General features: G+C 42.5%; 1 protein-coding gene across 1 annotated transcript; it reads left to right on the top strand.

Annotated features, from left to right (window-relative positions):
- Positions 1-3,136: 3,136 nt before the first annotated feature.
- Positions 3,137-7,103, top strand: loxl5a (lysyl oxidase-like 5a). Its single transcript, XM_041935652.1, has 6 exons — positions 3,137-4,154; positions 4,957-5,065; positions 5,718-5,855; positions 6,214-6,370; positions 6,552-6,647; positions 6,984-7,103. Exons 1-6 carry the CDS (start codon positions 3,137-3,139, stop codon positions 7,101-7,103), a joined length of 1,638 nt encoding a protein of 545 aa, XP_041791586.1.
- Positions 7,104-13,124: the final 6,021 nt, after the last annotated feature.

Raw genomic sequence — 13,124 nt, 5'->3', positions numbered from 1 at the left:
AATGACATCAGCTGCTGGTACACGTAACCTGTCATGTGTGTGTCTTGTGGAAATGGAGTGACAAGGTGATTGTAGTGACGCTCTAACAGGTGGACGCGGAGTAAACCACACTGGCCTGGACTCCCGGTGCTAAAAATGACAGCAGTATGTGTGACGGCTGCAGAGGCACGCACACAGGTGGAGCTGTTCTCCAAGGACAAACAGGAGCTGAGGGAAACAGGCAACAGAAAAGAAGATAATAGTTCTGTGTTTTGGGTCATTTTTTAAAAGTATAAAGACACACACACACACACAGGCCTTTGTGATCACACTCAAGGTTTACAACACATCCACTAATGCACATTTTAGCTATGTGAAACAGTGGCTACATTATTTCCAGTGAAAACAAATCCAGTCTTGACAATTTCCTGGACAAACCTGACCTCATTTCTCTCAGCTTGGGTGAATCATGTGACTGAAACACATCCATCAGCAGTAAGGGCCTGTCTGTTATGTCAGGTACACGAGTGTTACGCTGCAGATGGAGGCTATTTCCTGTTTTTATGATGTTTGTGTTCGCATATGTACGCACATACAGAACATTACACTGCCGCGTTGTTCTCAGAGTCATCCCGCTCTTGCTTTTATTGTTTGGAATAGAGACGGTGGATGGCTTTCGTCACATGAGGTCAACAGGTGCAGGAGGTGAATCAGTGCTGCTGTGAGACATTGTGAAACAGGATTTTAAATGTATGTTGTGGAAAAATTTGTAAATCTGGCCTTTTTGGATTCACAAACCTCTTCTCAACAGTATATTTTGACATTTTTGTACTGGTAATTTTATTGAAGCAAAGTGTCTTAGTACAAATATGCAGTTACAAGTGAAAGTCCTGCATTTATTTCACAAAGTCATCGTGTGATTTTAGATAAGATCTTAATCTATAACTCGCTATTGTGGCTGACAAAATGCAGCAAAGTGGAAAATTCAACATTTCCTTCTGAAACAGAGCGGAGAGTTATATAGATATACGTAGAAAAACTCAAGTGAAGTATAAGTAATTCAAAGTTGTTTTTAGGTGCCGAACTTGAGAATATTGTTGCTTTTTGACCACCATAAGTAGTATAGGGTTGAATGCCTTGCTCAAGAGATCCAATTGGAGTTCTTTGGGAAAGGTCTTCAGTTTCTCCACCAGGTTTCCAGGTCATATCTGGAAAGGTCAAACCCCGCCTCTGGACAGTGTTCATTGATAGTGTCAGATCTCACATGTGGGACGTGGTGGTGGTTTAAATCATGTGTGTCAACGAGTTAAGGACAGAGGAACATCACTGACTGAAAGAACAAGTGCTGACACTGTGAGAGACCACCGAACATGCTGGAGGAATGATATGGTTTCAGCCGGCCTGAGCCAACTAGACCTGGACCCCGTAATAACGTCGCACAACTTACCTACACACATACACAGACAGTAAGTAACACACACTCTCCTACTCCTGTTTCTCACACTCACTCATGGATTTATACTCACACAGATTGCTGAGAGGCCATGAGTGCTTGCCAGGGTGTGTGGGTATATTTAGAGGGGGGGGGGGGGCTTTTGGAGTGTTGGTTCAGCAGCAGATGCATGAGGTTTTATACACTTAGACCTCCTCTAATCTGGAGCTTGCTGGTTGTCTTTGTCACCATGTGCTCAGGACTGGCACCACGCTACCGGCTACCAGACTGTCTGCACGTCCAGGCAGCCAGAATGGCTTTGGAAGAGGAAGAGTGGGACAAAATAAAGGCAGAGGTGAGGGCCTCTCACCTACTTCCTGCCACTCAACCTCATCTTCATGTGTATAAAGACTGGAAACAGAGGCAGCTTAATAAAAGGGCACCACAAAAGCCTTAAGTTCACGCGACTGTCTTTTAATGAATGTAGTTATGCAGGATTATGCACAAGTTGTGCAGGATTCCTTCAGGCCTGGAAAATCCTTGAAGGTTTGGGGGTTTGAGAAGATTAAAATAAAGTTTTTGAAAATTAATAGAGTTCATTGAAAGTATTTCATCTTTGCAGTCAATAGACAGCAGACTGGTTTCTGCATGATGAAATTATACATCCTACAATAAATGTGGTGGTAAAAAGTGAAGCACAAAGAAAATCAGATCTAAAGAGCTTCCTGATATGTCTCATATATTACAGCGGGGGATAGATTTATATAAATATCTGTAGCCTAATATATGAATGATGTGGAGCCCTTTAAAGACTATAAATATAAACTTGACCTGACTTTGAAGGTTGTCAAACAGCACAAGTTAAGATATGAAGGGCGGGCAATCAACTGAAATTTGCCTGAATTCAAATTAAAGGCCTTTTACACATTTACAAAGTGATGAAAGTGAACTGAATCCGCTCCTTCAAAGTGGGGATCTTTCATACAAGTTCCTCTGAACTGCTCACGAGGTATATTTTAATCCCAAATTTCAGAGCAGAAGTTTCTGTCCTCTTCCGTCTCACCTTTGTCTTATCTTCGTCCATGTTCAAAGCTAAAAACAAGGGGCTGTGACGTGCTGACACGCGCATAAGTCACGAGACGTGGTTATGAAAATGGTTATGAGTGAAGCGTCGCCGGAGCGCTGAGTTACAGTGAGGGTCCACTGCCATCATGTGGTGCAGAGGCCGACCTGGTGTCAGTGTGGAGATTCAACAGGCTGAATTCTCTCTCTGCTCCAGCACAGCCACTGCAGTCTTGTTTCAACAACACCGTGCGTCATGACGCACAGAGTCTAATGACAAACCAGGACCGTTGTTTTGTATATTTTGGAAATGTTTCATGGTAGTGAAGGCAACTTTTTCTGCACGTAGACATTTATCTAGTTTTAGTGCTGAGCAAATACGGAGCCCACCCAGCTGACGGTGGTGAAAGCGTTGAACGGAGACATGAGTGCAGCTCCTTGTTGTGCATGGGTGGATAAAAGCATTTTTCTAAGAGTCACTCACACGACAAACATTTGAAGACATCTCAACCCAAGCTCTCTCTGCGGTGATGCTGTGCGCAACTGCGTGACGGAGTCGAGTGTATTCAAAACACCACCCCATCACCCATGTCAGACTCCAATGTTCGCCGTTAATGTCTCAGTGTTAGAGCTCCTCAGATAGAGACACCGTCACGTTGAGCCATGGAGAAGTTTGTGCTCGTACTGCTATTCCTACTAGATGTTCTGGTGTGTTTGGGGACCGGTCAGCACCACTTGCGCGCACGCGTGGGACCGTGGAGACACCGCATTCAGTGGGAGAATAACGGTCAGGTGTACAGTTTACTGAGCACGGGGACTCAATATCGCTCACCTGCGCAAATCAGAAGACGCACTGAGCTCTTACTCACAACTAAAAACAATTTCAACCGAGTTCATCCGGTTGAGCTCAGTAGATCCGCCAGAACCAGATCTGGAGACCTCGAGGACGCAGCCCGTGGTCACCTTCATCTGAACGACGTCAGTCAAATGGATGCGTCGGTTCTTGGTGCTGATGCGGGTCAGTATTTACTCGCCTCGGGAAGACCCGGGATACACAGTCAGTCCCCATCGCGCTTCGCAACCACCAGAGACGCTGTGGCTGGGGGATACCGTTCAGAACCCGCACCATCTAATGCCAGCTCTGCAGCTTTCACCACCATCCAGGAGTTCTCCGGCAGTGGAGTCCCACGAGGAGGCCGGAGTACACCTGGAGGCGACGCTCGCGCACAACAGGCCCCTGCGTCACCGGTAAGATCACCGGACTTTACGCACAGCCAGGGCGGCAGGCTCAGATCTGAGGGCTCTGAATCAACCGCCCGGTCACCTGCCACAGCGGAATGGGTCACCGTGGCTGAGGATGGTGGGAATGCACGTCGCACCCCGCAGCAAACCAGTTTAGGAGACGCACGCAGCAGCGCTCAAGGAGCGCATTCGCTGACTAGAGTCACACCCGAGTCAAATGCTTCTCCCACAGCGCTTTCCAGTAACGCCGTAGAAATACACTTTCCTCGTCCGAGACCGGATGCAACACGGATTACGGACACAAGTGACCCACGGGATCCGCACAGTATTCATCACAGGAACTCGGTTTTCTATAACGTTTATCCACCGGACCGCAGGAACAGGGTGACTGTGCGCCCTGCACCTGGGCCGGGCCATGGCACCAGGTTCTTCCACAATGGTGAGGCGGACAGGACGCATTATAACCAAAGAGTTTGAAAATCATTAGGCCTGAGACGAAGTTTGACCACGATAACATAAGTAAATATAGTATTTCTTAAGTGATAACACCCCTAAAATCAAGTTCTGAATAATCAACAAATCCCTACAGTTCATTCTTGGTGAAGCACTGAGTGGAGCAAAGACGCACAGGTTCCTCACGTTCAAAATTTAAATCCTCTTTTTTCTAATTCAGCTTTTAATGCATTTTTAATGATACTGAGAGTTAATGCCCCTTAATGACAAAATGAGTGTCTCCAGTATGACAGCCTCTGAGCTAATCACGATGAAAGGGTTGATTGCTAGCCCGGGAGTCATAGCCACTATAAGTTACAGTAAAGTATTCAAGTTCTTCATTCAATAATCCCCTCGAGTATGCTATTAAAGTATTTGATATCAAATGCACTCAGGGTTAAAAAGTAAAATTACTTGTTTAACATGATATTCTCATAGTTCATCAACAACCCAAGCATTGCATTTTTATTACTGGTTTGCATTCCAAGTTTATATTTGTACACCAAAAGATATAGGTAGATGTTTTACATGTACAGGTGAGACACTAAAGGTAATGTTCTGATTATTCAAATCACAACACACATTCCTGTCCGTCACCAAAATCCTCTGAGAATATCAATGAGGAGCTTTCACCTCTTCTTCAGAGGAGAGACTGAAGAGCCCAAAACAGCTTGAAGGGAAAGTTAATGTCCCTGCATATCTGGTTGAATCCATGCATGTTTTTACATTCAATTATCTTTTTTGTGCAGGTCTCCCGGACTTGGTTCCCGACCCTTACTACATCCAGGCTGCCTCTTACATCCAGAGGGTGCAGATGTACGCGCTCCGCTGTGCTGCTGAAGAAAACTGTCTTTCCAGGTACGCTTATTTATATGACAGCACATTAATCAAGTTGAAACCATTGAATTCGACCAGTCAGTTAGTGAGGATGGAAGTGTGTTGTGTTGCTCTTTCACCAACATTTCTTTTGTGCTGTTATCACTCTCCTGTGCGATAACAAATCGTGCTTTCAATCACAAAACTCAATGGGACATATACACACATATATATATAAATAATACTGGTAATCATTTAGGAGTCCTTTGATGTTGCCACATTAGGATGTGTGTTGGCCTCAGTCCCACTTGGAAGCTACAGCTGAGTGACACAGCCGCTGGACTCCAACCTGGCAAGTGCCCGAGATTCTCTCCTCTGATCTCAGCAGCCACTCTGGCAAATAAAAGCAGCTCTGAAATGAGAGGAAAAGGATTCTTGAGGTGAATGCAAAAACCCAGAAACCACGTCTGTCGCTTCAGACAGTAAATCAAGCCAGTAAACCACCACGTGAACCGGTCAGCGAGGAGGATGAGGAGTTTTATGTGCAAGGAAAGTTGACGTGATGTAAAGATACCACAAACGAAAAGGTGTTACGACGAGTCAATCCCAGCTGTGCTCTCAGTGGTTTCCGCTCCGATGGCGAAGACACATGAGGTGATTTAGCTCATTCTCTTCCTGTTTCCCTTTCCTTCAGGTCTGCGTATCATCCGAGCGTGAGGGACTTCGACTACAGAGTCCTGCTGCGCTTCCCGCAGCGAGTAAAGAATCAAGGAACAGCAGACTTCCTCCCAGTGAAGCCCAGACATGAATGGGAATGGCACAGCTGTCATCAGTGAGTGCAGTGTTGTTGTACGAACACCACCCAGTCCATGCACAATGGTGCCCAGGCTCGACTGAATAAACTGAGATAGTGTCAGTAAATAATAGAAAGTTCTGCAAAACTTAGTTTGAAATATTCCAGATTTTTCTGTCGTTTTTATTATTATTTAGTCTCATAGCTGCCTGCATGCTAAGACGTCTTCACAGAGTGTAATAAAATGTGCAGATTTCCTGTCCTCAAGTTAATATGTCTCTATTTGATCATCTAACAGCCTCTCAAGCAACTCTATTTTGTGTTTTTTTTCTCAGGAGTACAAAGTGATTCTACCACTATACCATCAACATGTGTCCGTCTCTCTCTGTGTCTCCAGGCATTACCATAGTATGGAGGCCTTCAGTAACTATGACCTGCTGGACGTCTCCACTGGACAAAAGGTCGCTGAGGGACACAAGGCCAGTTTCTGTCTGGAGGACACGTCCTGTGACCCGGGAATACGACGGCGCTTCGCCTGCACTGTTCACACACAGGTTGCTCCTCCTGGTCAATGATTTATTTGTATTTCCACTCATCCACCCATTATTTTATTCATTCATTCATTGTTTGTGTGGTCATTTATTTTCAAATTTTTGATTAGCCGATGATTCATTACTGTAATCTTTATGTCTTTCCATATTATTTGGAAGTAATATAAGTTTGGGTTTTTCCCAGGGGCTCAGTCCTGGTTGCTACGACACGTATCACGCCAACATTGACTGCCAGTGGATCGACATCACCGATGTGCCACCTGGAAACTACATACTGAAGGTGGGAGTGTTGAACTGCTTTAAGAATAGGGAGAAATGGATAATAATTAATTTGATATTTCATTTCATTTAGCTGGATATACACTGCGAAAAGTGAAGTCTAAGTAAGATGAAACATCTTAGACCAAGGCAAACTAATATATATATATATATATATATATATATATTAGTTTGCCTTGGTCTAAGATTTTTCAATAGCTGGTAATAGCTGGGTTCTTTGAGACAAGATATTTTTTACCTGTTAAGTAATATTTCCCCTATTTTATTGCTTTTTCCTCTTGTTTTTGGGGACCTTGTGGTGAATTTACATTTCGTAGCTGCTTCTTCTGTTTCTCAGGTGACAGTGAACCCCTCGCAGCTGGTTCAGGAGTCAGATTTCTCCAACAACGAGGTGCTCTGTGACATCAGGTACACAGGAAGCTACGTCCAGGCAAGAAACTGCAGGATCACTGTGTAAGTTATCGTGTCCTCACTCCTCATAGCTCAGATCAGAAGTAAAGGGAAGAGCTCATCACTGATGTCTGTCCTTTTTGTTTCACAGAAGCTGACCTGGCTGCCGTTTTCCCACAGGTATTCTCAATACCTTCTTGTTGCTCCTAATCTACATCTGCTACACTGTTGTGCAGCTGTTTTACATTCAAATGTTTGCTACTATATACATTAATCTGTTCCTATTTATGTCACATGATATACTGACGCTGCAGCCCGGCCGGCTAGATGTTAAGTTACGTTGTTTGTAGTGATGCAAGACTGTGTTGTTTGCTGTATGTGTGCATGAGTGTTAGCATGATTCACAAAAACAAAGAGTTAAAATAAGTTATCCCTTCAGTTATGCTGCACAACTGAACTGACTTTGAAGGAAACACTGGTGCTGTTCTCCCCCGACATTTATTAGGTCTTCTCTTGTCAGACAAAAGATCCTCTGTTTAATATTGACTGCATATGTGTTAAAGTGAAGTACTGTTGAGGTATAAAAAGAACAAATACTCTCATGCATGCATTTCATGCAGTATGGCATGTATGATTTTTGTGTATTTGACTTAAATGTAAAGTCTGGTCTCGTACCATCAAGTGAAAGGGTTGATTGTTTGAAAGGTGTTCTGGATTATTATTATGCTTTATAATAAAGTTTTTTTTAAATAATCATTTCTGATGGGATAATTTGAAAAAATATTTAACAACATGAAGTCATTCCACTGACCTGTTCAGCCCAGTTAATGGAAGCTGAGGGCCATTAGCATGGGGAGGGGTACATTTCTTACATACTTTTAGAATAACACACCTCAGAAAAACAGCGAAATGATTCCACTTAGCGCATTTGTGCTATGCGGAAATGTCAGAGCTTTACTCCACAAAACCTGTTTTGCATGTTTGTTATGTTGTGTTGCAGTAGATGAGCGGTTGAGAAAAACATTTATTCACCTGGCGATGACTCTGCATGAGGCGTCTGGGAATGTCTCGCTCTATTTACACTTTGTCACAAGATTTATTAGGGACGCTGTCTCAGTGGTGCGTGGAAATGTATAAATACTACCCACAATTCAATCTTTTTGCTCAGTGCTCTTGCAGTCCAGCCCAAATATACTACTTCATAGTCTTATAATGTTAAATATAGGTTATAAATGTGTGAGCTTTTTGAAGCTTTTGGCTGTCTCAACTCTCATTTGTTACTGTAACACAACTCTCTAACTCTGAAGAGGATGACAGCTCAAATCATTTGGTATGAACAATTAAGGATATTAAATTTTTTCTCATATGTTCAACAAATGTTTGTGAGGTGAAAATGCAGGCAGGTGCAGGCTGAGGTCATGGAGTGTATTTTCTCTGCAGCATCTGTTACTGTACTAGACTTCTCACCTCTCTCTCATGGTGTTTGTCAAACGAGCGTGCTGTGGGTTTCTCAGATGCTGTGTAAATTTGCTCCGTGTTTGCCGGGTTGATAAGACCATCTCCGTCTGTTATTTGACACTTTGCAAGTGATGAAGCCCCCCAGACAACCAGAAGACAGTCTGGATGTCACTGCTGTAATATTTGTGCACATTTAGTACTGAAACACGCTAATAAAGCAGTGATGGATGCATTCAGGTCCTTTAATTAAGTAAAACAGTACAATGACGTAAAAATCCTGCAAGTAAACATCCTGCATTCAAAAGTACAAAAGTTTTATCAGCAAAATGGGCTTAAAGTATTAAAGTAACTCATTTTGCAGTAAAATGTTGCCTATGGCTGATGCATTATTAGAAAAACATTATTAAATTATGAATACTGTGTCAATTTACTGTTGAGGTCATTTTATTTACTTTATATAAAGTTAGGTGGTTTAGGTCAGTGGTTCTCCAACCTAGAGCTATGGCCCGTTCAAAGGGTCTGAAGATAAATCATGGGGACCGCGAGATGATAAATGGGGGAAACAAACACAACATTTTTTGTATTTTTCTCTAATCTTTGCTGTATTGTGAAATACTGGATCAGTCAGGCCATTTTAGCCTCAAATAATTAATTAAACAAAACATCTGAGTCAGAGGGGAAATTACTCTTAGCTGGAAAAGCTGCCAACAAATCATAGACATCCAAAATATAGCAAGAGGCCCCGAGTGGACTCCGCTTTTTAGTAAGGCGCTCACAAGCCAAAAAGTTTTTGTGTGTAATGCATTAATCTAATGAGTAACCAGTAACTATATCTGTTGAATCAAAATATAGCTGAAGAAAAAGTGTAATATTTCCATCGGAAATGTAGGGAAGTAGAAGTATTAAGTGGTATTAAAGTAAAGTACAAGCGGCTCAAGAAAGTCCAAGTGCTGTAATGATGAAGGTGCACGGATGCAAAGGATGGCAAACTGCATGCACCACATACATCCACATCACACTGGGCTTGAACCCACTTCACTCATCCTCTTATCCAAACATGGCCTCCATGTGGAGCACACACCATCTTTGGTCAGGGAGCCCTGGAGGTGATCCACTGATGTGAATTTGAGTGTGACGGAGGGTCAGGGCAGAGCCTCCACCGCCGCTCCAGGTGCTGTTTGCTCGCCCCTGCCTGCCCCCGCTGGAGATGGCGAGGAGGGGAGAAATTCCACAGATCCGCAGACGGCCAGGAAAACCTGACTGTAAACTGCTGACATGGGCAGCACCACAGAAAGCATCCTTATCACGGGCTGACCGTCTGAGAGGCTGCGCCCAGAGGCCTGACTGTCTGAGACTCCCAGTCAACAAGCGTCAGAGCCAGCAGGCGAGACTGCAGTGACACGTTACGCCGGTCACTTTGTTCCTTTGCACAAACCCTTCAACCTTTACACTACATTTGATCATTTTTTTAAAAGACTTTTGTTCCTTCAGCATTTTCTAACAGTGCTAATGCTGCTTCATCCAGCGCATTTACTGTACACACACTGGTATAGTAACTAAAATCCCGGTTATGGGGTTTTGGAAGATTCCTGTTATGTTTTGCACATGTAAACATCTTAACCTGGTTTCAGAAACCTGAATGAAACCTTATCTGATTAAAAATTAGCTTCACCTCAACTAGCTACAACAGTAAAATTCCTGCTTTTATTTATTTAATTTTATAATAATGATGTATGTATCACATAGGTCTATACAACAGTCACAGAAGACACATTTTTGCATCAAGTACTTTTCCTGGTTACACTTTCATGGTTTTACATAAGTAACTTGCAGGACTTTCCCTTGTAACAGAGTATTTGTACAATGATGCATGAGCCCTTTTCCCGACTTTGGCTGAGTTTATTGTGACAGACCTGCTGAAGAGTCTGTAGGAGTGAAGAGATTAATCCAGCTCTGATAATAATCAGCACTATGCTGGTGTGCATATAAATCAGCATCCTTCAAAAGTCATTCAACACTGTTGATGATAATGAAGTCACACATCGGGTCTGTGAGAGGACAGACAATAATTCACACAGCATTTATCACCTGTGACAAATCACCCAATGATTTGACGTCATGGTGGTAATGGTGAGTTGGCGAGAACAACCTGCAAAGTTATTTTTCCTCAGACAGATCTGACTCTGCTCTGTAACAGCTGTTCCAAACTATTAAAAGTGTTAAATTAACTCTGATGTTTATAGATCTGCACATATATAACCGCTGACACACTGAAGTGATGATTCTTCAGGCTCCCAGCTGTGTGTGTACAGTCTGGAGTGGGAGTTTGAACCATTAGTGAAATAATGTGACGCCAACTCTGTGCTAATGTTCGGTTTCTCTGTCTGGATATGTGGTCTGTGTTTACCTTTTAGAGGACTGTTTGTTTACAGCAAAGAGGAGAAGCTGTTTGTGTGAGCACAGTGGAAATGAATGGATATTTCTCTCTCCTCCTGGTGTTGCACAGCCAAATGTCTGACATCCTGAAGCAGGAAACAACGTTTACCTGGGCAGGACAAGGCAACCCTGAGTCTGACCATTTACACATCATTACAAATTTAACAGCTCTCCCTGTTTGAAATAGAAGAATGTATGTCTAATGATTCTGTACTTTTCCTCCTGCTGTGTAAATAATAAAACACCCAGCAAGCTGTCTGAGGGAACGCATGCTGTTATTAATCCTGTTATTGTATTATTTTTGGGCTTGGAAGTGGGACTGGGCAGGGAGGCGGCCCGGATGAGGCTGCAAACAGGGAAAGAGGGGGAGGTGATGGAGGGGACGGTGAGGAGGAGGGCGTAGGGGCCGGACAGGTTATTTAGCTGTAACCAAACAGTTATTTTTGGTCTGAATTTGGTTGTAAATGCTCATATTGTTTTATGGGTTTTGCACATGAGTGTCAGACAATGTTATGGTTTCTCCTCTCGTACCAAACACATGTTCTTCTGTACACTTCATGACGCCAGAGACGTACATGAACAAACACGCACACATGCAGACATGCAGGAGCAGACGTGCGGCCTTTTTTGTCTCCTGTATTATAAAATGTTGTTCCCCTGTGAAACGGAGAGGAATGTACATGTGCAGTGTTTGCTGTTGGGTCTGGGCACACATATTCCATGGTTAATAGCAGGCTTGTTGTCTAGCTTTTATTTAAATTGTATAACTCACACTCACACTTACTAAGACTGTATGTACTATATTTAATGCGGCAGACCTGAATACAGGATGCACCAGTATTCATTCTAACGCAGGGTTATTCCATAGATCAGAGGATTAAAAAAAGCAAAGAATTTTTATAGGGATTCACTAAAACAGCAAACATAGGTTTCCTCTCAGTTGCTGAAGCATTTATTTGCAATTCTTTTTAAGATTTTCTTTGAAATGTTGAGTCAAAAGCATCCCATACTTTCAGCTAAATCCTATTTAAATTTAAATATCTTTCTTTAAATTAGAGTAGTTTGGAATTAATGTGTGCAATAAAATACCAAATAATCATACTGTACATACAGAGCAATATACTTGTTATGCAGCGGCATGTGCATGATTTTCTTTCACAGTCTGTAGATGTCCACAAACATCTCTTTCTGTAGACCAACTTATTACATACAAGGTTAATTTGTGAGTTCCTTGCACTGCAACACGCTCTCGTGCTATGCGTACAGCACAGTTTACGCCAGGCTACAAACATGTATGTACAATTTTCAGTACATTTTTTTCCCTGTATATACATATTTAGTGGTGGGAGACGTACGCAGATCTTTTTACTTCAACAAAAGTAGCAGCGCCACAGAGTACAAACACTCTGTTAAAAGTCATGCATTCAAAAATTCCCTCAAGAAAAAGCACAAAAGTATTCACATCAAAATATACTTAAAGTAAAGTACTCATTATGCACAACGGCCCATTTCAGAATAATGTTGGACTGATGCATGAATGTGTTCATCACTTAATGTTAATGTTAACACTGATTTTAATTACTTTATATACTGTTGGCAGCCTGTGTAATAGGCAGCTTTTAAATGGTTTAAAACAGTTTGTGATATGCAGGTAGCAACCTCAGTAAAGCTGATTGTGCAGGAACATTATGTTGTGCTTAGTAAAAGACCTCCACTTATCTGTTTCTGTCAGAACCACATGCAGTTAGGATTGATTGATTGAGACGAGGAGAAATGAGACCTTATAATGAGACAAGAAATGTCAGTGACGTCTCATAAATTTGGGAAGGCAATATGCACACTGCCCTCTTGCCTTTACACCTGCATATGACATCCTGGACTGCAGTAAGAAGAAGAGATGTACAGTATATACAGTATATACTGTGTAACCAAACAGAGGTGGGTTTGTGTGTGGTAGTCTGTAATCTCTGCCTATAGAGAGGAAGACACAAACAGAAGCAGACAAGCAATGGAACCAAAACATATAGCATTACCCTCTTATTTACTCTATTAAGCAACAGCTTTGATATGATATGGCAACAAGCCCATAGTTGGTCTGTGGGGATTTTAAAAATCTGGAGTTGTTAACTTTCACACCTTCATTGGCAGGAGATGAGTTTACTCAGTTGTCATGGAGATGGCTTGATTGATGTCA

The sequence above is a fragment of the Chelmon rostratus genome, chromosome 4 (genome assembly GCF_017976325.1).
Source record: "Chelmon rostratus isolate fCheRos1 chromosome 4, fCheRos1.pri, whole genome shotgun sequence".
NCBI lineage: Eukaryota > Metazoa > Chordata > Actinopteri > Chaetodontiformes > Chaetodontidae > Chelmon > Chelmon rostratus.
This window is presented reverse-complemented; position numbering and strand designations above follow the sequence as displayed.